This window comes from Neodiprion pinetum, chromosome 4 (assembly GCF_021155775.2).
Source record: "Neodiprion pinetum isolate iyNeoPine1 chromosome 4, iyNeoPine1.2, whole genome shotgun sequence".
Lineage (NCBI taxonomy): Eukaryota > Metazoa > Arthropoda > Insecta > Hymenoptera > Diprionidae > Neodiprion > Neodiprion pinetum.
In genome coordinates, this window is record NC_060235.2 from 36,554,786 (window position 1) to 36,581,738 (window position 26,953).

General features: G+C 41.2%; 1 protein-coding gene across 3 annotated transcripts in view; it reads right to left on the reverse strand.

Annotated features, from left to right (window-relative positions):
* Window positions 1-18,249: 18,249 nt before the first annotated feature.
* Window positions 18,250-26,953, reverse strand: part of nau (myogenic-determination protein nautilus) — a 62,411-nt gene continuing 53,707 nt past the window's right edge. Inside the window, exon 5 of one of the 3 annotated variants that reach the window (XM_046623840.2) lies at window positions 18,250-19,606. In XM_046623840.2, coding sequence (XP_046479796.1) covers window positions 19,476-19,606 — 131 coding nt within the window. In that variant the 3' untranslated portion in view covers window positions 18,250-19,475. The remainder of the gene's footprint in view (window positions 19,607-26,953) is intronic. The other 2 variants (XR_006882909.2, XR_006882907.2) reach the window with 2 other exon arrangements.

Below are 26,953 nucleotides of genomic sequence, written 5' to 3' on the forward strand. Positions count from 1 at the left end.
TAATTTTCGGAAATCTCTCCAATCGTGAGCTATGATAATTTCTGTAGATAAGAAACTTGATACGCTGTAGTCATTAGTTGAATAATCTGACGAAAGATGAAGCTGTGAAGTTCCCAGCAGACGTGTCGATAAATGTCGATACTTAAGTTTTACTTTTCGCAAATAGATGACATTACTGCCTGGTTTCAGAGCTGTTGAGTATTTTTTATTTTTCGCAATTGAGCTTAGGTTTTCCGTACTGTACGACAGAATTGGATTTTTCCAATTCTTTTACATGCTGTTTTATGAAGTGCTATTTTTAGCTACATTTTTCTATGGGACTTGTGCAAATGTTGCGGAAAATTTTCATTCTCTCTGATATTAGGTTTTCCGTATTTTTTTTGGGAAAAATCTTAATTTTCGCAAGTGTTGAGGAATAAGAGTTTGGAAATTTCAAAGATGCAAATTTTTCAAAGCCATTCATAAAGAAAAATGGACTCATGATTTGGCGAAATCTACAGAGTGCTCTCAAACTTTTTCGAAAATCAATGCTGGGTCTGTTTAGTGAAAAGAATCCTAAAACTTGTGGAAAATTTGTCAAAATATATTAACGATTTTTATCTTCACAGCAGAGACTAATAGAGTGTTTCAATTTCTGCGACAATATTTTACACGAAGCTGAGGGAATAAATTTACAGCTGTAAAAATAAAACATCAAGTACGAATGATTTGATACGATTTTAGGAATCACTCGTAATGAAATTGCTCTTTCTTTTCTTTTTCCTTTTTCTCTCTCGACTCTATCCTTCGCCAGAAAGCAACATCACCGATTCCAATAGTGCAATACAAGCTAAATTATAACCATTAGGTGAATTAAGTGAGCGAGTAAGTAAAACGAGCCCGGAGACGAATCACTTCGATAATAAGTAATGACACCTTAGTTACCCTTCCGAGGATCATTTTCTCTCTCTTTCTCTCTCTCTAGCGAGAGGGAGAGCGGATGAGAGGGAGAGAGGGAAAGAGAGAGAGAGTGAGGGCTTTGCTACTTGCGCTTAGCAACGAGGGTGAAACTTCCCCCTTGTTGTTAATGATTCACTACGCGACATTAAACCATTCCGTATTCATGAACACGCTACACATATTGTACGTCTGTGGTCTTGGCATGAGATGTTTGCTCGTGTTAACGAAGTTTGGTAAACCGTTCTTATTCTTCTACAATGAACGTTGTTATAATTAGAACTAACTTTTTATACATCTCCGATGTATTCTTATTGAACTCTTATACCGGATTAAACTTCAATTTCCCAGTGTAAATGCATCGAGAAAAAGTGCAAGATTAAGTTTCTTCTAAGTTTCTGGGCTACGTTAATCGTGTAAAAAGGGAAATTTGATACATACAGGCAAAAGCTTTCACCACTAAACAATTTTCTATGGTTCAATCGATCGCGGGGCGTCATGTACAAGGTTTTAAATAATTTATTCGCCCTTTCGGGAAATTATTCGATATACGTAATTTGAGAAAGAAAGCCTTACATCGTTTGAGCTTTCATCTCGCGAAAGTGTCTACATACCTGTACTAAGACGTCTGTACAAACACGATACTCAATTTAAATACAATAACTGCATACGAATTGTAATAATTTATTCGTAGGATGTATATAACGTTAGAAGGTTGTTTTTGACTTGAATTTGTTCCAAATCGTTTCCTTTTGTAATGAACAAACAGCAACACAAATATTACTGTTCACAAATTTACGAGGTTGAACTTTGAGTATAGATCTTACCAATTACAGTACACAATTTGAATCTTGACGTAAGAATCCCTTAGCACCTGGTGAGATTTTCGAGCAATTTTTCACTAGCGTACCTTAATCTCTGTTCATTTTCATCCTTCTCGAGTTGTCCTTCAGCGTCCTCTTTCACGGAAAAAGGATGTAGAATAAAGAAGAGCGGGGAAAAACGTAAAGAAGATAAGCATACGAGGCGTATGGGAACATCATGTCGGTGTACAGAAGCGTTTTGTACCGATCCATCCAACTTCCGAAGGTACAGCTTCTCAAAGCTCAAACGCATTTTAATACTCCTTCAAGATTCTTTACTCGCGTAATGCCGAGCCAAGGCGAGCCTTACACTTAGGAACTCCCATGCCTTAGCGTATCCACTAAGTGCCTCCATATTTTTTCATCTACGTCGGTCCTTCCGTCTCTCTGTAACACAAGGTACAGACACACTTTTGTGAGTTATATTCTCTGTCACTCCAGCAAGTTTTTTCCTCTCTCGTCAATTTAGGCAATTCAACATTGCCATTAATCATTGATTATGATAATCGATATCGGTACGTCAGTTGAATCGGAATGACTTTTTTACGTAAACTCTGTAAAAACACCGTGCCGGGATATTCCAGCATTTTCCGATCCGTGTATCGCATATACGCCTCGATTCCGTTGAATCTTGATTTTCTATTTATCACTCGCTGCAAGAGCCCGAGATCTTACTATACTTTAGCGCGTTCTCGATGCTCAGTCTTTTAGCGAGTTACAATCGCATCTTAGTCGGATCTTTAAAAGCTTTCTGCTTCGTCGAGAATCGGCAATTAATTTACTCGCTTGTATAATTTGCAACAAACTGAAAGAATCGGCGAAATTCTTTCTTCTAATTGCAGTTTCTATCGCATGTTTCTTTTTTACTTTGGAACTGGCATCGGGCTATATCAACGTCGATTCCGAGCCTCGCCTGCAGAATTGGAGAGAATCTCCTGCAGGTATCAGAAATTTCTCGACCGGAGCCGAACTTCGCGTTATAAGTGGGTGCAGTTTATCCTGAAGCATGTATGTACCTAACGTTGGGTGGTCGAGGAACAAAGATGGTGCGATCTTGCAGCCCTGACAAGCCGTGTATAATAAAAGCAAATTAAGATCCGAGACAGTTGTTAATGAGGGATGGGAGGGGCGGGAGCCAAGAGAGGTGAACTAAGACGGAGTTTCGCCCGTCCCGGTCTCGACTAATCCTTGGTACGTGATCTCGAGAATCCTCTAGGATTAACAGGATAAATGCCTACAACCTTGGACTCCACACGAAATATCTCTCGGGAGTCGAGCTCCCTTACGTATTATATACAAAATTTTTGCTCCATTAATAACAGTTGCGGTGGATTCTAGCGGTCTATTCGCTGCGGAAAATCGAGGGGGTGGATCCCATGCGACGCAGCCGAGGGATCGACGATAATTAAGGTCATGTGTATGGCGGCTTTTAACGATCTCTTAAAAACCAATTAACAACGCCGCGCTGCCGTGAAGAGCCGAAAATTTGGCTAAATTATTTTTGGATATTGAGGTGGTTCATTGGCCGGAAATCGATACGCTTTATTAATTTTATTGTACCATAAGGTAGTCTGACATTTCATACTCGAGTACTTATCGATCGTTGCTTTTCAATAACCCGCGAAGACCTGTTTAAAATACGAAAATAAAAAATTCTCGAATTCAAAGTAAAAGCTTATAGATATCGATGCTTTGTTTCAAATAGCTTGAAAATTATTCGAAATCTAGTTGATTCGTTCGATTTAATTTTACCATTGCACATCTTATTCAGAAGACTATTTTCGACAAATTTGATTCGATACTTTTTTTTTTTTATTTTTGCATCTGTCTCGGCGAATGTTTAGAAAATGGTTTGTTGAACAAAATGAGCTATTTTAGAGTGAAATCGAACAAACATATTACTACTAACTAGATTTTTAACCATTTAGAAGTGATTTGAAACGTACATCTATAGATGGTATTTTCAATTTTACAGGAGTCTTCCTAACTTACGAATATAATAATTTCATAAATACACAATCTACGATTACCTCGTAATATAATGAATAAAAAATATCGGTTTTCGGCCAACCAACCTCCTAAAACATTTGATTCACGCGAATCGTTAGGATGCTCGTGCTGATGTTTCATCGCGAAAACAACCAACACTAGCTGCGACCCGCGATTCAGTTCTCTAATGCTATAATAGTTGTCAGTTTATGCGTACGTACGTAGCACATGGACACGTGTGAAATGCAGGGGTTGGTTAACCAGATTTTCCAGTTTGTCGACGACATTCGCGGACGAATAGTTTACGCAAATTTGCGCGAACTAGATACACACGCGCAGGTATACAATCGGCTCGTTATTAATTACGCGTCGTTGATCGTCCTCTGTCGTAATTAGCGAGTCTTGTGAATTTCTGGCATTCGCTATGCTGCCTACGACTGATTTTCTAAGGGTGGTTAATAAATATTCAACTCCTATTAAAATTCCAGACATTTTCTTGAACCAGGGATTGTAATGTTTTAACATATTCGCTGTAATTTGCAAGCTCTTTAACAAATCTCGTCTGCTGGTTTTTCATTTTTATGTGAATTTTTTTCCAGTTTTTATACGGTTTAATTAACATCCTCGTTATGGTAGAAATAATATTCCAATTTCTTACGACACTTAGAAACGATTCGCGACTATAAAATTGTCATCGAAATTGTATAATTCAACTTATTCGTTTAGAAATGTTCGCAAAAAATATAACACACAAAAAATTGTGTACGTCTCGCGATAATTTTTTTATGATGCTGTTTCAGTTTCTTGGTATAAAATTTCCTTCGAAGAAATGAAGAAAACTGTTTTAACGAAGAAATAAAATTGAATCAAAGTTACGCATAATTGTTATAATATGGATTTCCGAGATGCAGTGAAAATACAATTTTTTCTTGCAGTGACAATAACGAAACTTGCGAAATCGAAGGTCACGTTTCTCGATTATGTGAAACGGACGTGTACAAATTCCGTAAAAGAATTACAGATAACGTGAACCTTGCATGTGATTAACGGATCATTTCGTTTCTGTCGACAGAAATAAATGAGGCAAAGTTCTATCACGTGGTTTCGTTTAACCCCTTGTCCGTTCCAACGATCTGTCAAAACTAAGAGACGTGGGTCGGGTTACTCAGCTTGACGTGTCATCTTCAGCGGTGTTCAAATCGTTGAAATACTTCGCCACCGTAGCGGCAACTTGGGTAGCAGAAGCGTATCTCCTCAAAGAAATATGAAAACATTAAGTGGCAGAGAAGTAGCGAAACAAGAGATTATTCGAATTAGTTTCTCGGGCTTAAACTCACGATCTCGTTCTTTCTATTTTTTCCAAAACCGTCAGAGTAATTTCTTTGATGTTATTTGCGAAACTTTGGCACTAATTTGAACGACGCCGTTTTTTGATTTTTAAAAATCCTCGTATCAAACATAAAACATTCCGTTAATGGATACAAAGGATGGGAAAATGGCGACGAGTTTTCATTAATCCAAGGAGACGAAAGGCGACGCTTGCGGCGGACTTTCGTGCAGATAATTTATTTATAGAGGCACGAGTAACCGAACAAACTAAGGGAGGAGGACTATGTTGCTGTAACGAAGAGAAAAGTTTTGGGATCAGGATGCAGTGCGTGGGCGGTCTTGATCGCCTTTCAAAGGCCAGAAGTTCTTCACAGCTTGCGCTGTAGCCTTTGAGCCGAGAAATTCAGTGGCTGCAAGCTCTCCCGCGGAGCTTGATCACTCGCCCTTCTTGTACTGTTAGGCGTACAACACAATATCTGTCTCTCAGACTCGCCCACTCACTCAAAGTCGGGGGTTTTGACAGTTCAGCATCTCCTAAGATATTCACAGTCCGCAGTCATGGATCTATTCTTGCCACTTGGTGCCGTATATTTTTGGCTAATGTTGGGTAACCCCCGTAAAACGACGCTGCTGGGTCGCGCTCATTTTTTCATTTCTATAGATCGAAATTATTACGTGGAATTCGCAGGGGGTATGAAATGCTGTTCACGTAACTCTAGCTATGCAGACGTATCTTTGTGATATTATCTTGCCTGACTTTGGATTTTTTTTTATTGTTGTGCAGGATATTGTCCGGCTCTTGAAACTTTTCAAGCCAGTAATATAAAACTCGTTGCAAAGTGTGTATACTCGTATATATGTATAAGACGACTTCTTTTTTTTTCTTAACGTGTATAAGATATTGTATGTAACGAAATTTGAATTTTTTCCAACCACCGACCCCTCCTACAGTTTGGCATTTAATATGTACGTAAAGCGCCGTATTTCAGGAACGAGACGCCGCGTTTATGAGTCTGAAAAGTTTTCTTTTTCCTTCTCCTTTTGCTCTTCTTTACCTTTTCCCTCGATCACGAGCGAGTGGGAAAATCTCTTCCCTTTAAAAACCGCTAATTATGCCCCGTCGGAGAAACTGAGTTAGCCCAGTTCTCACGTTCGGATACCTACGCAACCGTTTGCCGCTAATTAAAAACATGTCTGCCGGATCGAGCAGTAGTTGCAACGCATTTCTTTTTGTAGTTTAAAGTAAAATTCAACAAACGTTGGATAATAGTAATGCGACGCATCCTTTTAGAAATTCAATTATTTGCCTTTCAACGAAAACTGGCGCATTTCGTTTACTTTATGCAGCACTACCTGTGTTTCTAACCTTATGTTTTAGAAACTTTTTAAATAGTCACGTACCTTTGTAATCCCCTAGTCAAAATCAAATCCGATAATCCCCCATAGGATGCATGGGGGCGCCGAAGTCGCTGCACATAACCGCGTAGCTCAAGGTAATACACGTAATATGAAAGATAAAAATACAGCCCTTTGAGATGCAGCTGAAACCCTAAAATCTTCTGAAACCCCAAAATCAGATACACCAGGAATGGTAGATATGCTAACAGATATTGACTACCAAATTTGTTTCAATTTATACCGGGGTGCATATGTTTGAAATTTGGATTCCTTTTGTTTCGTGCTGCTTCCCGTCCGAATTCAGGAAAAAATCACAGGGGTGAATTTAGATTATATGAGAAACAATACGAGGTTTGAAAAATGATCAGACGTAACAACGATAGTTGAGTAAATAAAGGAGCGTCAGGCAGTAGGTGAGAAGCTCATCGCTTGGATCCTCACGTACATTCAAATTGGTGGCAGTCGTGTTTCCCTCTATTTATAGATATGTACGCCCACCGCATGGTGTTTGTTCCTTTTTTTCTCCCGACAAGCTCAAAACGTCGTTTTTTTTTTTTTTTTTTGTTCCAAGCGCCGTGTTTTTTCAACTTCGTTCCTTTATTTTTCGGTAATGCAAACCTGCTCCTCAAATTCCGCTCGAATTACTGTTATTATGAGTTAGGAGGGTTTGCCTTTTCACTTATGTTTCTCTTCCTTACGCGCGCGCTCTTCGGTCTCTACGTTTCACTCTCAGTGTTCTGTTTTTTGATATTTTTTTCCCAGCGTTAGATAAGATTTCAAAACGAGAAAAACTTATGGGCACGCGCATAACTAACTGTACAGCGCGAGCTCCAATTACAGACGATATACCTACGCGATGAAAATACCCACATGCGCCAAGGACCCTTCATGTTTTTGGCGAAAGGATACCCACTTCTTTTTTCACGCCGTCATATAGCCTTTAAGCCCGAAAACCTTGCTGGTGGCATTTTGGAACGTGATATCACGGCGCCGTTCGTCACGGAAAACCGACTGACCCTCCCATCTGTTGTCCCATAATTCTGGAATTTTTTCCTACCGACGAAGAGAAGCCTTCGTTGCGTGCGCAGTCAATTTTTTGGTTTGTCCGAAATATGAATTAACGAAGAAGAAAACAAACGGTCTTCAATGGTATATTCGTATGATTTAAGATTTCCTCCCTTTACGTCGGAGAGATGCTTCGCGACTTCCGACCAATCCAGCGATAACTGAGGATCTTTATTTTTCTCTTACCCGACGGTAAGCCTAAGCCATCGACATTAATGAGGCCGTGGTCTCCATCGGTTAATGGCAGCACCCCCCACGATTCTGAAGTCAACACTCATCGTCAGCGTCGAACGAAACCACATCTGTTTGCCCCCCGTCGAGGCGGTTTCTGACCCTTCCGACCCCGACAGGGTCTCGATTTGCCGCCCGAGAACGAAGGGGACCCTTTTCAAGTAACTGTTGCTTAAGTAACAAGTCGCCCGCCACCCATAGCGTCGGTAATCCTTTGTTGCGTCACAAATTAACCTTTCCACAGAATAATCCCACCACGGATTTATGCACTTTCTGCTTTACCGAACCCGTGCTTTATCCCTAATTTTCAACCTCGCCATTCTTTCCTCAACGATATTTGTGAGTAGCGGATAATTGATGATTTTTAGAAAAGATGCACGAGCCTTGAAACGTGATTAAACGAGTAATCACGAACCAGAAAATCAGTCTCTTCGACTGTATCGACATGGTTTCCTCTCGATTCAATTTAAGTCACCTCTTGAAAGATTTACAACGGATGGGACTCGTCGACGTCAAGTTTTTCGATCACGTATAGACAGCAAAGTGTTTTTGGAGAAGGTGCAGCATCGGGAAGATGAGGGTGGAAATCCATTTCTTAGTTCTTCCCAGGGTATTATTTTCCCCCTGTTGAACTTTCGCCCCGGATCCGTTTGTTCCAAAACTCCGTTTCACGGTTCAATCGCATCGATTTCCTACCTCGTATAAAACCGAGTCAAAGCCAGCCGCCGCGATAGAGAAATCGATTAAATGCAAATCGGTTCGACGGGGGACAAGACGAAGCGGTTCCCCTTATTGGACTGTTCTCTGATCCTGTAGCATCGCGGCTCTCCATCTCGCTGCATCTTAATCTGTTGACTCTGTTGCCCCAAGCCATCCACTTCCAAAAACGACACCCTGCACTTTACCTGTCACATAGGGTTGGAATTGCAATAACGATTCCTGTTTCACCGACGGTCAGTGCCAACATTGACGGAGAAAAATTTCATTTGGTGTAGTTAATGGAAGATTTTTGTAACACGAAGGTTGCCTCGATCCGACAACGCTTTAAACGCAAGTACAAGGAAACGTGGTAGGAGTAACTATTTTGTGTAATTGCAATTGTCGATACTGCATTCACCGCTTATGCTCCAACTTTAAATCTCTTCATTTAGAACATGCACAAACATCAAATTTTCGCAATAGTTACAAAAAGAAGAAATGAAAAAGTGGCTGTGAGCGAAATGAATTGCAGCAGAAACTAGATTTTCTGGTTACAGTTACAAACCTCATTTTCATTTCCAGAAGTACTTTTTTCGGTTAGGGTAAAATATGAAAACGGTCGAAGACTGTACGTACACTTGATAACCATAGCTAGCGATTTATCTCACTCGGTTCAAACTTTCTGAAAACGTGCAAAGAAGTTTTATCCCCAATTTCAAACCAATCAAAGATATATCGAAAGCGGGTTTTCCCTCTACAGAAAGTTCTCGATTACTGTACGTCGGAGCTTTTCTTCTGTTAGCTGAAAGCTGCATTGTTTGCCAGGATTTTCGTATTCCGACCGATGCTGAATTTCTGACAGGATGTACGGATCCAATTTCAATTCCGTACTCGCCCCGAGTGAATTTCTTCTCTCTCTCTCTCTCGCTCCCTTCCAATCTCTCTATCTCGCTTTCTCTACGTTTATATCTATTCTTGAACTGTATGTGCTCAGCGATCTTGAAACTCCGTACCTGCAGGGCGCTGTCACATATATATAAACGCATGCTGCAGGGATTCCGATGCAGGCGAGAGTTTATTCCTTTCAATGGCCACTCGAGTCCCTTGACGTTTACTCGACCGCGATTTAAAGCTCTGCAGATTTAAAGACGAACGAACGGTTTTCTTGTGCTTTTAATCCTTGTATCGGGAGGACGAGTCGGGCAAGCACGTGACCCATGCCGTTCAACTTGCCATGGTAATCGGTGCCCATCACGGATTATAACCAAATTACGTTCCAGATTTAACCCGGTTAATTATACCGTCTCGCCGAGGCATTATAATGTCCGAAAGCTCAGAGGCTCAAGTTGGGGCTAATTATAGATGAGCGGTCGAAATTGCGAACGCGAAATCTACGCCGAGCGAAATTTCATCGCGCCCCCCTTCGGGGAAGAAATTGTTCGACGATTATTTTCGACCAAATAAATTTGTGAATTTTTTTACTCGCTAAATCCTTTCAACGATTTGAGTGGCTTCCCAACTTGAAGGGAAAATCCATTCCTCGACGACTTACCACTGCAGCAGCTGCTGGGTCGGGGCGGGGTTGAAGTTCCGAAAGCGCCTAATTCCTAATTATTTGGTGGCGAAACTTGAAGTGAGGAAATCAAACTTTTGCGAAACAACAAAGTTCTGAATGGTCGGAAAGCCGATGGCTCAAAGTTCGGAAAATTAAATTTTCGAAAGAGCAAAATTCCGAAAGATAAAGTTCCGATAGAGTAAAATTCTGAAATTTAAAATATACCCATACGAAAAATCAGAATGACCAGGATTCGAAAACAAATATGTCGAAAATCCAAAACAAAGAAAAATCAAAGCGCTGAAATTCCATTAAGTCACAAATTCCCAGAACAGAAAGTCTTCGGTCATTCAGAATTTCGATGTTTCAGATTTTTTAATTTTCTCATTTTCGCCCTTTCGCAACTTCGAGCGTCGGGTTCGGGGACATTCGAAACTTTGATGTTTCTTCAAAGTTTAAATTCTTTACTTCAAGTCTCGCGATCAAAAAATTCGGATTCCGACGCTTTCGGAACTTTTCAAATTTGGAATTTCAACCCCGCCCATCTGGATCTCATTCCTTTTCCGTCGGAGTCTCTGAAGTACGGATGAAGTAACGACGCGAAGCTTGTTTACAGTGGACTGTAAATCGAAATACGGAAGGCGCGAGGCTTTGCTTACGAAAACTGGAAGCGTCTGGGAATTGTATTTGCCAAACAGTGAAGTATCGATCGTTCGAATCGTCACCTTTCACATGTATCTACACGGCACGAATAAACCTTCCCGAACAATTGTCGCCCAGTTTTTCACCTCGTTTCGTTCTTCTTTCGCCCCATTTTTCTCCCGCCACGTGGCACGGATTTCCTTCCTCGTATTTTGGGGAGAATTTAACGCAGCGAAACTTGAGTACGAAACGCTGCTGCAATTCCGGTTTTCGTTATGCTCGCAAAGCGGCGGAACTACTGGATTTGGAATTCCCGTTTCCGGCCCGAATGTTTCGGGGCTCGAAGGAACCTGTAAATATCCAAAGTTCATCCGCGGTAGTCGTGTGTTTTGGTAAATAAGCCATTAAACGGAAAGGGGTGCGGAGGGGCAAGTGTCCTGAGTTAAAGGTTTCCGACTTTCTAACCCGTCTAATGCGTCTATGTACCAAAAATACGCACCTGTCGTTATAAGAGCCGTAATTTATCTCCCGCGTGACGCGTGCCCTGTTCCAAAATAAATAAAAAATTCACTCCCTGCATACGGCGTTGTACAATTGTTTTTTCGCCATGAAACTTGAGCTAAAAAATCATCGATTCAATTAATTGTAAATATATATTTGTCGCGCCGATTCGTGTATATGTACCCACCAAAATAATATTTCTTACCAAGCTATCGTTGCAGCTCGATTCTTTGTTCGCTTTTGAAATTTCTTAATACCCAGGGAAGATTAAAATTCTTCAAAGCACCCGTGCTTGTGATGGCGGAACATCGCTCTAACTTGAAGATAAAAGGGACAAAAGGGGAGCGGAGGATCTTTTCTGAAGATACGTGGCCGTTTCTTCCCGCAAGCAAGTTCATCGCTGTAGAAAGAGAATGAGAGACCCGTAAGGAGAAAGTTTTTCACAATGAGATTCAAGTTTTCGCGTAAACTTAATGTTTTACGGAAGTTTTTTTCTATACCTACTCCATTCGAGATGACGAGACTCTTTTTTTTACCTCGCGCAGAATGATCAGATGCCTTTGTTGCGTCTCGAAGCCTAATTTGGAATCGAGAAACAGAGAGGGTGTAAAGATAAATCGAGAGGCTCGTTCGGCTCACTCCCTTCGATTTTGACATTCGTTGTTGCGTTGAAGTATCGATCGATATTGTAAGCTACGAAGAACGCCGTGTGTTCACACAGACAAATAAAAACAATAAAAACAGTGTCGACTAAATATCAGTTATAAAATTTCCTATAGTCCTGCATCAGTTATTTTTTCTCGACTAGTCATTTTCAAAACCCAGAATTTCGCTTTCCAACTAACCGCGTAAAGTGTAAATTAAAACTATCAAACAACTTTTCCACCAAACGTTGTCGAATTGCGCAGTTATAAATACTCGTATAGACGGTGTGATTAAAATCAGCACTTCCAAAATCGTCTCAAAATTTGCATCTTCAGCTAGAGAATATTCCCTGATTTTATTTTTTAAAGAAAAATTGAAAGTGTGTTACCGGAGGTAAAATGCAATTTTGAATCTGCTTGTTGTAAAAACAATTGCACTTTCAGCGGTCGAAATTTTTCATTAAAGTTCATCGGTAATGACTATTGAACGACGTAACTTTATTGTTCTGTTATGAGTTTTCACGAGAAGACGTAATGATTCAAAGCCTCAAAGCCAGAATCTAGAGACTATGAAGATCGGAATAACGGGAAAAGAAATATCGAATTCGAGAATGGCTTAGGAGATTTTGAAAGAATCGTGGCTCCTTATTACAATTCATGCTAGAACACAAAAAATCAAGGTGGAGATCGAAAGGAAAGAGGGTGAAACGTTGGTCGAAGCGGCGTGCCATGGAATCTCTTTTACGTACAAAGCTTTCGCGGGTTGAAGAAAAATCAACAGCTCGAAGAAGTTCGGTGTTCGGTATGAAGGAGGATGAGAAACCTCTTAATTAGCTATCTTTGTACCTGTAGTCTGTAATTGTCCGGACGGTGCGATAAAAACGATCCTTTTGTTTCGCGGCGGGTTTTTTCGCTCCTCTAAAAACCAAGGGATGAAACAAGAGCGAGTCTAAAACCGTGAAACTGTGCAAGGGAGGATAAAGGAGACGAGAGGTAAGCCATGCCAATTTATTTTCAGTAGAACCTGACCTCCTTCTCCTTCTTTTACACTATTTTATCACTCCGGGTCATAAAAGAATTTCGCAAGATGGCGTCTCTTTCTCCATGGTTCCCAAGAGACGATAACGGATCGCTGAGGCTCTGACTATTCCTTGTTTCGTAATCATCTCGTCAAATTGAGTACCGCAATAAACTTTCCTTACCTACGTCGTCAATTTTTACCGAATCTTAATCCCGACGCCAATTTATCCGCTTTAGCCATACGATATATTCTCACGTATATCAACCCCACCTAATGTGACAATAAAGACGTAGGTACACCACAGCATTCCACGCGTATAGATGAAGCAGCTCTCGTTTGACGAACAAGACGATCATACGATCAGACGTTATCATGTACCGACCATTACCGAGCTTTCTCTCAACCTCATACTCGATAAATGTACCTATCCGCTCTTTTCTTGTACCAGGTTAACTGGATACCGACGATTAAATTTTTACGCTCCACGCTTGTATTCTCATTGATCGAGTGTCCGAGCTCCCAGGATTCGTGTGAAAATGTGAAAGCGTCGGAGGGTCCGGTTCCACCTTCCACCTCCGATTTCTTTCACGATGGCTGAAATTAATTTTCCACGAGTTCCGAGGCCTGTCGGTTTCTGGAACAAGGTGCTTATCGTGCGTGCGAGGGGATGCACACAAGTTTACAAGTCGACTTCGGTGTCGCCCGACAAAGGAAAGACAACAACGTGCGAAGGAAGCCCCGAAAGCCCGGAGCCTGCGTCTCGGCGGTGGGGGTGGTTGTCGTCCCCAGGGGCCTTCCAAAATTCTAAATTTGCCGATAACAAGGGCTGACGAATGGGCGCAGATGCGTCCGTCGAGACTTTAAGAGGCGAACGGTGTTTTGAAAACGTGCCGAAATTGTGCTAAAACGAAAATACCAATAAACCATGCTCTTGGGGTGCGAGGTACAAGGGCTACCGCGCCCGGCTTTGGGGGCAGTCTGTTTTTCTTCGGGGACAAACTCGAGGTTTTACGGACTTTTCCAAGCTAACATAAATCCATCCGAATATCAGCTGCCTCCGGTGACGCAGACGCTGACTACGGGCATCCTATGTTACCGTAGGTACGTACCTGATACTGCAACTTTACGGACTTGAATTTTTATTCAAATTAATCCACTGGACTAACTTTTTTTCTCCAATTTTGTGGGCAATTTTCGTCAATTGTTCGTAACTGGTTCGATTCTTACATACAGTAAAAGACACATCACACACGAACCGTAGATGAATTTCGGTGTTACCTGGTTTTATTACCAATTTAATATACATATAACTGAAATTCCTCGGCTCGTTTCATTAACGGTAAGGTCGCGATAAACAAACCATTTGCAAAAAGTGAAGTGCCACTTAGGCAAACTGTTTCGGTAGTCGGTATAGAACGCGGTGTGCGGGTGTGTATGGATGTATAGGTGAAGGACTACCGGAAGTACCACTTTTGGGCAAAGTGGTGCAACGGCATTGGCGAAAGTGAGAGGAGAATTCCTGGCTTTGTAGACGGGCATCGCCATCCCGGTACGAACCCTGATGCCAATTTCCTTTTTTTGCTCACCGTTGCTAAATTATTTCGAGTCCGTTAACAGGCAGACACACGATAAGAGCCGGAAAAGGGTCAAGCCCCTTCTCTAGAGAGAAAGGAAATTAATTTTCCTACTTTCTCTTGAAGTGGAAAAGGGTTTATTTTCACCTCTCTTCTTCTTCAATATTAAAAACGGAGAAACGAAAAAGTGCCTACATTATTTCGTTGCAACAGTCACACCTACATAAACTTCTAACTGCGTGACTGAATTTAGGCTGCGATTTAACGAAATCCAATTTCTGGAATGAAATTAATCTAAAGTATTTGGCGGACTTAACCATTTGTGCGTAGATCGAATAACCGAAATCGGATTTTGGACCGCGTTTAAATCAGACAATATTCCCAGACCTGAACCTGGCTGGAAAAAAAATAAAAAAATAAAAAAACAAACAAAAGAAAAAAGCAACGCGGTTCGAAAAGCGTAGGTGCTGGTATTTTTCGGTGTTGCCTTTCACGCTGGCCAAGCATCGATCTCGTATTTCAGAAAGCAAAGCATGGTAAACCGATTGCCATCGATCGCGACGTCCATACTTCCTGGATCACACCGCTCATGCAGAAACGCTTAAGCATACACGTTGTTACAACTCTGGGGGAAAATTTTTCGGCTCGAATATCCGGTAGCCCGGAGACTTTCACGCCCGCTTGCTAATCCTGCGTGTTCTGTTTTTCATCCCGAGCTCACACTCCTCCATTATTGTACACATCCCGGGTCCAAACACTCGACAGCAGGGTGTCTTTATCTCGTACCGCTGTTGGTAGTTACCGAAACGAAATCCGGGCCGAACTTTTCTGGTTCTTAATTTACGGTACGCCTCGACGGTGTCGTTAGGTTAAAGCTTCTCAGGACTGTGCCTGTCATTGATTCGTCGAAGAATTGCGGCCGGTCTTTCCAGAGATAAGAAACCCTCCCCTTATAATTAATGGACTCTCTTATTGAAACTCCGTGCAATCTCAAGTGCGCCAGCTTTGCGAGAACTTGAATAGCTGGCGTAGTCACGTGGCACCTCTCCAGAGGAACTTAACAGCTTCCTGCCAGGTTTTCCGGACCTCTCGTAAGTAACGCTAGTTTATAAAACGACCCCAAATATTTCTGTCTGACGTGCGCGTGCCAACGGAGGGAAAAAGAGGGAGGAAAATATTTCTTATTTATATCACCAGTGCTCGTGCGAGCCCCCGTAACACCTTAACTACGTGTATTTGTCGGCTGCGAGTGCTCGAGGTGAAAAAAAAAATTCTCTAACCAATCGCTCCGCACGTGACTTTTCTCGGTGCAGGGTTCAGCCTTCTTATCCCACTTATGATGCGAAGGTTGGTTGGATACAAAAATTGATAGTTCTTATTAGTTTTAGTAAGGGGTGATCGTACCTTGACTGTTTATGGAATTGTTAGATCCGTAAAATACGAAAACCTTTTTAAAAAAATGTGAAAAAGTCGAAATGATGAGATTATAAGCAAGAGCGAACATAATTTTACAACATTGCAGCGATATCGATTATTATAAACAAATGGTAACGTTCAATTGTCTATTGAAAAAAAAACTAAAACTTTATTAAGTGACTTTTTTGATAGTAGTCGTCTGGATAAATGAACCATCGTAGAGTGAAACCAAAGAGATGTGCATGATTATCAACTATTTCGAAGCGATTTGAAAGGAAACATCGATATCTATAACCTTTTTTCCATTTCCATTATCTTCTATTTACGTATTTCCAAAGAGATCTGCGTAGCTTACGAATACAATAATTTGATACAACCTCAACCTACTCCCTAGAAACAGAATTGATAAAAGAATTGATTTCTGGCAAACCTCGACCACCTCAAACTGCTACAAAATCTTGAATAAAAGCAATTTCTTCGAAACATCACCGATCCTTGGATTCCCAATTTCTTATCGCCAAGTTCAGGCGACGATCTTTAGGTCCCGGGATGCTTACGGACGATGAAAGGACTGCGACGTCTTTGTCCCACGGGCAATAGCGAGTTTCCATTTCTGATACCCAATGCCTGTAGCGTGTTACACTCGACGACGAATACCTGTAACATTTTCTGCATCGGCAAAATAACGCGATTTCGGCAATGGCCAAGCAACGCGCTACTCGGGAGTTAATCGTGATTTCTTCAACCGAGAAAAGGGTCCAAATAGGATTGACGACGGCCACTTTGAAGTCGGGGTGACAAGCGCTGAGATGATTAGAATTGTCGAGACGGTTGTAAGCGCGGAATATATCATTAACAACGTTCCGTCAGTGAAGAAGCGTACGGACGGACCGCATAAATACCTCCGGCGGTTAACCATCTGGTTAATTACACTGTGACTGATGACTTTTTACTAATGATTCTCACGGCGCGAAGTCGGTGGTGGCGGCAGCAGCAGCAGCAGCAGCAACGATGATCCCCACGATTCCTTCACACTTTGACGTATGGGAATTTAATGAAGCTTTCTGTACGGTTCGGTTACTTTTTCCCCGTTTCACAAGCTTCTCGGGAATTCTATACACCAGCTGAAACCACTGCGAGGAGCTTGGGAATTGCTTGAATTCCTCGACGCAACGAAATTCATCATCGCTGGGAAGCCGCGCGTTGATCCTTGGCTTGAAATTATTTCGGAAGACGGGCGTTTCGAAGGGTTCATGCAAGAGGAGAATACCAACTCCGAAAATTCCTCCGACGAGCAGACTTTGAGCTGTTAATTTCTCGCCTCGATCAAAGGTGTGCAAGCTTCGTCTTCGTTACGTTCGCATGGGAGTTTCATAAAAACGCGAAAAGCTTGTGTAAACGTTTCATTGGGTATAGTAAAAGCGGGTTAATGAGAAGGCAATTAAACGGGTCAAAGTACCATAATACCTACACTTACCTCGAGAGTCGGCGCTTCGTTCCGAAGGCGCGAAGTATACTCAAGGGAGTTTTATTCCAGTCGACTAGTCTCTTTTGCAGCAAGATCACGTAATAGTCCAACGTTGGCTCCGGCATAATGATAGATAACGAGATGCGATAGACGTAAAAGTGCAGCGTCGCGCCTCGTGAAACTCGGATCGGCTGAATATTATGTCAGACTTGAAACCCTTCAGCCATTAATCGTGTCTGTTAGATTAAAGGGCGATTTTTTCACCGGTTAAAATTATTCAGAGATCACCGAGAGATCGGTCAGGAATTACGGTTCCAATAAATTTAGTCAATCTCGTAAGGGATTAGCTGCAAAATAACTAGAGTAGGTATATTAAGAACGTAATTTTTGCAACGTCAAAATGTTTGACGCTTGGAACCGGCAAGAGAGTCACTCTCAAAATATATTAGGGCTCGTATTATTACATAGTGAGGTGAAAGTATCCCGCGAAGAGGGCTTAACTTGCTTCAGGATCCTTAATATTTCCTCATCGACGTGCCCTTATTTTTTTTTTTTTTCCACGTAGCGTCGCCTCTAAATTACCGCATTACTGAATGATGAAAAGTACCTTATTAAACGGGCGCCTCGAAGCGTTACAGGTACTTGATAGAAACGAAGCTCTGATCGATTTCGGTATTCATTTCGTTTCCACTTTTCAAACAAAGTCATGGAGGAAAGATTTTTGAGCAGAGGAGAAACTTGACGAATTTATTTATGCACATAAATTGGTATTTCGCACTTTGATATTCTTTATTACTTTGGCATTTTATTTACATGTACATATATAATTAGGTATGTGTTGTGTACCATGTACGATTGCATTGCTTGAGCAAAATAGTATTTATAATACAATATATTTTTCAAAAATAAAATTACGCATATACTGTTTTACACTTGTAAGTCGTATTATTAATATATATATTTGTTAGTGAGTACGTAGTTGAGGCATTTTTTTTTTTTTATTTTTTGTTATTTTTAATAGAAATATAACCAATCTTCGCCTCGTATTGTAGCTGCAAATTGGTTCTCAGGCACTTAATTGAGATTTTTATGGCGTTAATTCGACGAGTTTCGCTACGCCGTTAAAAGGCAATTGAGGGGCTTAGAAAATTAAACGAGAATCTAGAGTACGGTCCACGTGTCGTTTTGAACGTGCCAAACGTTATCAAGTCTTTGTATCACGTTCAATTTAATTAATAGAAAATCTACGAGACTCTGAATTCCCGTAAGTTCGACGGTACCGATAACATGTATTTTGAATAATTCAAAACTTGAATGTCCCTTTGGATCGTGACTTGAATGTCACAAATATACACACGCGAACAATTATGGAAACGTTGCAGACGTCGGATCAAAGTTTGTTTTCAATCTCTTGAAAAGTTTACCGTTTCTATTCGTAAGCCCCATTATACGTATAACGTCCACGATTTTCGTTTCGTCAATTTGCTTTGATCAATCTATCGTCGAAGCCGTCGTGTACAGTCCGTTCTGATTATTTTTATAACGATTTTCTTATGTGCCGGTGCCAGTGTTCGGTATTTAAATATTTTCGTCAAGCTCGATTGTTGAACGTTTAAATTACACAGTCGTACAACAGTCGGGTATCTTTGGTCCGGTTATATGCAATAGTGGATATAAACATATCCCTAAACATTTACACCGTTTGCTTACACATGTATACGATTAATCAGGTTCTGCGATTATTACTCGACTATTCGCAGCCTGATTTAGAGACTTTGGTTTGATTAAACTAGCCGGTTGGGATTTTATTGCTGCCTATATATATATTTTTTTTATGAACGCGGCAATTCATGCAGGAATACGCGAGTCTCATTCAATTTGAAACTCTGTTTAACCGGGGACTATCGCACTTGATTAAATTTCAAACTTGGTTAATCAGTTGCAGCAATAAACTCGAAATTGATGAAAAAATATTTCTCTAACAATTATTATACTCGAGCAATTTTATGAATGAAATCTGAATTTCAAACAGTTGGCGGATCGGGTTCTACGCCTCCGAAACACACGCTCGCTCTCTCTCTCTCTCTCTTTCTCTCTCCCATTCTCTCCCGCTCTTACACTCGGGTTAACAAAAGATCTAACTTCTAATTATGAATCGGGTGATGATTTTCGATCGGTGAAGACGGCGCACCGCTGATGCTCTGCACGATCATGCTCAGGCAGTCGAGACTGCTGCCGGCATTTTGAGTTGGGGTATTTTCCGTCTGTTCGTATCCTGTAACATAAAAAGAGGAAAATTACGAACTTCGCCGGACTTACCGAGTAAACAATGCACGAGGCTTACGTAAATTATGCATGCAATGCAGAAGACCGAACGCTGCGTGGGCGAGGGTAAAACTTTCCACTTTTATTAACCGTCGCCAGGGACGACGAGCAGAATTTTTAAATTTAGAAGCGCGTCGCTCTGTCGCTAAAGAGTTAATAAAAAAAAATAATAATAATAATAATAATAATGTATGCAAAGACGCCGCGAAAGCTGTTTAAAAAATTCAGAGAACTCGGAAATTAAGAAGACTCAAAAACTTCACGATTATACCTACTGGTGAGAAATAAAAAGAAAAAGATGTCCAAGTCTTTCGGGGCGAAATAGCAAAGCTTTTTTGCTCACGTTAAGAAATGTATAAAATATATGTACGTATGCGATGATGAAATAGAGTGTCGTTTCTTCTTTCACAATTTGTATAACATGTGTGGCTGTATTTTCGCTCCGTTAAATCCAGCCCCAATAATATGAATATGAACTCGGGATGTATTCGTTGGATTGAAAATTGCGTTGCGTTGGTTATACGGGAGGTTGATTCGCGGAAATATTTTTTCATCGTAATCGTAACGCTCCGCTGAACATCGCACACAGCACGCCGTTAAATCGCTTGAAAATAAATTCCGGAAAAAAGAAACTTAATTTCAATCTCACCGGCGCTCGGTCTTTGAGATCAACGAAACACACTCTCCTGTCCAATTGAGCCGTCATTCGATCCTCGATGCGAAGAATTTGATTCCGCATTAAATCGATGAAACTCGAAGAAGCGTTTAATCTCGCAAATTGATCCGTCTTGGAGAATCGAAACTCGTTATCGCGAATGCAATTTCGTTAGCTCGGATCTGACGAGGTCAGGGTTGAAACTGATTAATTCTATTAGCTCTCCGTGGCTTGTCGCGCCGACCCTTCTGACACCCTGAAGAAAAGGGACGAGGCCATTACGAGATAGTTAGAAAATCTTCCGCGGTCTGATCGAGCCAAGATTAGTCAGGAAGAAACCGATGAATAAAGGAAAATCGGTAGATTCGAGGATAATCATGTACGCACTGAGAAAAATTTCATTTGTTACAGTAACTAGAAAAGTTCAGTGAAACAGGTATCGTTGGAAAAACTGTTTGAATATTGTTGGAATTACGAAAAACGCTATCGTCGGTCCTTTTTTGGCAATTGCAACGCAAAATCAGTTTCTGAGGTTTACTCTACTTTTTTAGTTAAACAAGGCTTTGACGTCAATTTATCGTCGCACGAGCGTTAAATTTTCGCAACAGTTGCAAGAAAATATAGTAACGGTGATCGTAATGAGAAAGAATAGTAACGGATACCAGACTTTTCGGTAACAGCTGGAAAACTAATTTTCATTTTCTACCTAGAACTATATTTTTCGACTGTGGTAAAAAATGAAAATATTTAAAGACTGAGTGGTACCCGGAACTAAAAATTTCTCTCAGCGCAGAAAACACTTTTTTCAGTGACTGCAGTTACAGCGATTGTGGCGACGTAATTATTTATCACTACATAGATTGAAGTTACGTTAACGAATGTTTTTCAAACTCGACAAATTAGCATCTAAATCCCTTTAGAATTTTCGCTAGAACAACAGTACTGCGATCTACGTACAATTACCATCGTGTGTGTAGATCGTGCTTTTCGCACATGAAGAAAACGGCGGAACCTCGTATTTTCACGGAATTTGATCGTACATTGTTTTGATTGGTTTTTAAAGTTCCTGAATTGCAAATGAGTCGGAGAAGGTGGTTTGAACCGTATCGAACTGTAAAAAGTTTTCGGGTCCCAGAAATCGAAAAATACCGACGATTGTATAAGGTTAACTTCTTTTGGCTTTTCTCAAAATTTTTACCGACTTTGAAAAACGTTAGAAGCGCTTTACTAGCGTGTATCAGAAAAAATGACTGTATGAAATGGTTCCAAGTCGCTGCAACGGAGAAAAGGAAACGGCTTTTTCTCTTCCTGAATCGGCCGGCTGGATTTTCTTTTGACGGTGTTTTTTGAGTTCCCGGTTTCTCGTCACGCCGGTTCGATACGAAATCCCTTATGAATTTTTCCAGACGTTCTCGAAGGCCGGGATTGAGTCGGCCGAAGGGCGTCGAGGGTCGGGGATGACAGACGGACGACAAGGGTGTGGGCCAATTTGCATAGCCCAGCCTCGTTCTCGTTTGCATTGATCCCCTTACGTAATGGGAAACATTGCTTTTGTGTTATGCATACGGGACGGGGAAATTTACTTACTCGTATCTCTTCGCGACCTGTCAACGTTTTCCGACCAGAAACCAGAAGCTGACGCGGCTCGAACTGCGTTTTTCAATTCTGATATCATTATAACTTCACGGAGTTCGCACCCTGGATGTTCGCAAACTGGAATACCTGGTATCAACGCCTGGGCGCTGAGCTAACATTGCACAAACTATAAACTTCCGCGTGTGTAACGAACGCTTCAGAAAAATTAACTCCAGTTTCGAATTGATTCAGGAATAATGAAACTCCAGATAACGCTCCGCGTACAGTAGAGTTAATTTTCTTTCGCCGCTTGATCGAGGATTCTTTCTCTTCATCAGCTGAACGCGCACGGGAAGGGTTGTAAAAATTGCCGTAATACGCTAGGCCAATTAGCCGGCCTGCAACGGAATTCCTCCGTGCGCTGAGTAAAAACTAATTTTCGAACCACACGCGCGAAGGGTAAGAAAAAAACAAAACGACTGATTAAACTCAACAACTTGCAAAATTGGCGAGACACGAGCAAGTCCGAATATATATCTACTTTGCTAACAAAATTACCCCGCACGAGCCGTTCTACGGAGGATCCGGGATGGGGGTTTGGAAATAAAAGCTCGGCCCAGAGAGTGAATTTAGCTGGTGGTTTTCATTCGAAGCGTGAGGCGCGGGATAGTTGCTCGTGTAAATAGGTGGCGGAACAAAAAGCTGGGTTGCGGTGGAATACAAAAGTGGAAAGAATCGCGCAGGCGCAAAAGGAAAGCCGGGAATTAATACCTGCGGCGGGAAATCGCGCTTGTCCAGTCCGAAACGCGATAAGCTGCCAAGAATAACGATCTTCGCGCTTTGAGGATTTGCGCCACGCTTTGCCAGGCCTCGTTTCTCCCTGGCAAGAAGATCGCGGTATCCTTGGCGTCGGAAAAACGTTGGACAAAAAATGAGCCTGAAATGCTGAGAAAGTTCAAAACCCTTTCCCTTCCTCGCGCCGCCGTCCTTTTACCAACGATGTCTCAAGAGATTAAGGTTACTTTTCGACCTCGCCGATAAATTCGTCTCGATTGCTCCTCATCCCTTTGGCTCGGCTGCTGCAGCTTTCTGTAATACGCCGCCTTGTTTTTGCTCTCGTGGGCTCGTGAGTTTCGGCTTTTTGGATATAACGCAGAACTTTCTAGGGCCTTCTTTATTATTTGAAAACTTTCAAGGTATTAAATTTACACGCGTGGCTGCTGATCTGTTCGAATCTGTTCTTCAAGATCTGAATGTTTCATACGATGAGGCACGGTCGAGCATTTTTCCAGATTCAGATTTCGAAAACTGATTGATTATAAAATATCAAATTTGAGAAATTTCTTGATTTGAGTTGCGAAAAGAGTTGAGAGGAAAACGTGGGAAGAACAACCGACGCTGAATTCCGCCACGGATCGTTTCACGGTCGTAAAAGTTGTCCAATTGTCCGATAGTTTCGGTCAGGCAATAATTTTAAAACCGGAAACGGAGGTAGATTAAAAAGATATTATATATATGTTATGATAATTTTTTAAACCCACAATTCAAGCCAAATCCATCAAGTAATTAGCTGGGAATTTATCAGCTTGAATATGTTAAACTGAATTAAATTGAACACAAAACACGAAAAACCAAGAAAAATATATATTTTTGTTCTAATAAAATTCGGCGGTGGATTCGAACTTCGGCGCAGAATCAAAACGCCTGTTTTTAGACTCACTTGTACTTAATTCCGGATCTATACGTACTCGTATATATTAATTTTCGGAGCTTGTGTGACACAAAATTTTCTCTCACGCCAAACAAAATGACAGCTACAGAGTGAGTGCGATGTACAATTTTACTTCCAAGTGAATTTTCTAACAACCAAGAATACAGCCCGCAAAAAATCCAAAAAAAAAGAAAAAAACGGGTATAGTTGGCTTTTGACGTGAAAACGAGGTGTGGCTTTTCAGCGAGTCGATTATCATCGGGGGCTTGATTTCGAAGGTGGACGACTGACGAGGGAGATAGATCGAGTAATTGATACCAACTGCAGGGTGTTGCTCGGTGCGTTTTCTATTAGCGGTGTTAAAGAGCGACGACACGCACCGTCAACTTGGCCTTTGAGAGCGTTTAGGCCGCACGCGGCGTCTCCGTAGCCTTTCTCGCTCGGTTCTGGGCGGGTGTTGATAGCGTTTAACGTTGATCGATCGTTGTGCACCGAAGAAACGTGGCGGAAGCTGACCTACCTCCACAACCGAACCCGGGGAGAGACTCGCGGGACAGGATAAAGATATACCTACACGGATCTCCGAGTGCCTAATAATATTGAACGAAGAGAAATGTGCCAACAGATGCCGGCCTTTACGGAGCTGGGAGGCAGGTGGGTTCGGCCTGTAATGCAGCCGACGTTGAACACGTGGGATGAAAATGTTCCAGCGGCGAGCTTGCTACTTTTTGACTGATGGCTGCCGCGTAATTATACCTGAGCAACGAAACGTCTCAACTCCGTGATCATTTGCTATTTTGGTAACTGGCGTTGCGTTCCTCGCGTCGTCGTTTCAGATGTCAAAACTACCCTTAGTCAGCCCGTGGTCCGAGTCTCGATACGGTTCCAGTGGCTACTTTTGGCACTTTTGGAAATGAAAGGGATAACGGAAAGGCTTCTTTTTCTACGACGTTGGAAATTCTGGCCATTGAAATTATACACTGAGAGAAATTTTCAGTTCCGGTTACCGCTCAGTCCTTAACTATTTTCATTTTTTACCACAATCGAAAAATATAGTTCCAGGTAGAAAATAAAAATTAGTTTTCTAGCTGTTACCGGAAAGTCTGGTATCCGTTACTATTCTTTCTCATTACGATCACTGTTACTATATTTTCTAGCAACTGTTGCGAAAATTTAATACTTGTGTAACGATAAATTGATGTCAAAGCCTTGTTAAACTAAAAAAGTAGAGTAAACCGAACAATCTGATTTTGCATTGCAATTACCAAAAAAGGATCGAAAATAGCGCAAAATGTTTACGTGTATCTCGTTTTTCGTAATTCCAACAATATTCAAACAGTTTTTCTAACGATAATGTTTTACTGAATTTTTCTAGTTACCGTATCAAATGAAATTTTTCTCAGTGTACCATCTACTAAATTCCAAGCTCACAACAAATTGATGCGAGGAAAATTTTCACTGGTTTATTTGTGCCTAGATGATCTCTTCGCCAAACAGTTACTAATTAGTAATATTGAACCAGCGATTCATCGTTAACAGTGATAGTTGACTGACTGACCTAGGTTCCGTAATAATTGTTGATCCTGGTGACAACCAGGAACAAATATCGTTGAACGTAAAAATCGGTGTACCTATCAAGCATCGAGTTAACGATACATAAAAATATGAAACTAGCTACTCGATACGCGCAGTGATGAGAAAGAGAAAAAATTTCACTATAACGTGAAAACTTTTACGACTTGAGATCCGTGAGGGGTTTCGGTTCTTTACAATAGCATGAATAAGTTTTATAGCGGTTGCAGCGGATCACCGCGATGCCGGACGTCGAGCTTTCGTGTCGTTGAACTTATTCGAAAGTTTTTCAATTCGAGGGTCGACGACGATATTTGTTGGGCCAATAAAATCTCTTAACCCTCGATGCTGACGATATATCGGGAAAAATTGAAAACATACGACGCTGTTTCTTCTGAGTATACGTATGTCATGTATTTTCCTATTTCAATCGCTTTTCTTTCACTGAGAGAAAAATCTTGAAGTCGCGAATCCGAATTGCTTTAATCGACGAGTTGTTTCACCATCAGTGATAACAATGGTTGGCTTCCGTTGAATCGAAGAATAATGGCCGGTCAAATTAACACGAATAATACAAATGCTGAAACTTTTTTTCGGTCCTCTCTGTCTCCAGAGCAACGCGCAAAGTTTGGGAGAATTCCTTAACGCGCAGGATGAGCATGCGGCTCGTTTTGGGTGATGTGGGTGTCTGTCGGAACGAAGAAACTGAGCGTAGCGTGTAGTTTTTGGGTTCCTATAATAGAGACGTCGAGCCCCAATTGAGCCGGGATCAGCTCGGTTCATCTCTGAGCTGAGCGTGTTTAAAAAAGTTCGCATTAGCACAGTGAATTTACGATTACATTCGCTACCGTGAGATAGAGACGGTGTGTCACCGGGTGTATAAATAGTGAATACACGCATATCTCAGTCTGTTTATACTCATATCTCTAGGGTGGAAATAAAAACCATTGAGAACACTCGGCACGCGATAAAGTCACGGTGAAATCCATTAAAAATAAGAAGGACAATAATAAATAAGCTTCAATGGTTTCGGGAGATAAACTAGACGCGGGGTTGAGAGGAGGAGGATATAATACTTATTTATTCGCTTATTGCGAGAGGCGAAGGTGTTTCCGAAATATACGACAGATATTCTCTTCTCGGTTAACCTACATTTCCTAAAATTCTTTTTCCATACATCAGTTATTTCAGCTTTCGAATATTCCAGGACAAAATCATGCGTTATTTTCGACTCGGGAAGGGCAGACCAACGTCTAATCGTGATTGATGTTACATCTCACCTCTAGGATCGTCATCGGTACCTCTAGTTCATCTGTTTCGGATCGGGAAGCGAGTTTTTGACTTTTCATCTGGAAAATTTTATACCTATCATTGAAAAATGACTTAGTATTCCGATCCACGGTGACTCGATTGCTCGATAAACATCTGCCGCTCTGCGTACCGTTTCTCCTATTCCATATGACCAAAAATTCGAACAAGAGCTAATAAAATGCAAATGAAAATTATTCGCTCTCGACTCTCCGTGGAAAGCAAATAAGAAGGATGGTAAAAAATATACGATAGAAGTAAATTCAGAGGAAATGAAAACTGGGTAGAGGAATCCTATGCAATCTGAAATTTTCCTCAACCTCGTATCCGCGAAAGATATGATAAATTGGAAACAAAACGACGTATCGTTCCGAGCTTAGATCCACCCAGCCGATACAAGTGGTATTTTCGAGGCGAAAAGTTTTTAGGACGGTAAAAAAGTGCCAACTTCATTGTGAGTATCGCGAGAAACGTGA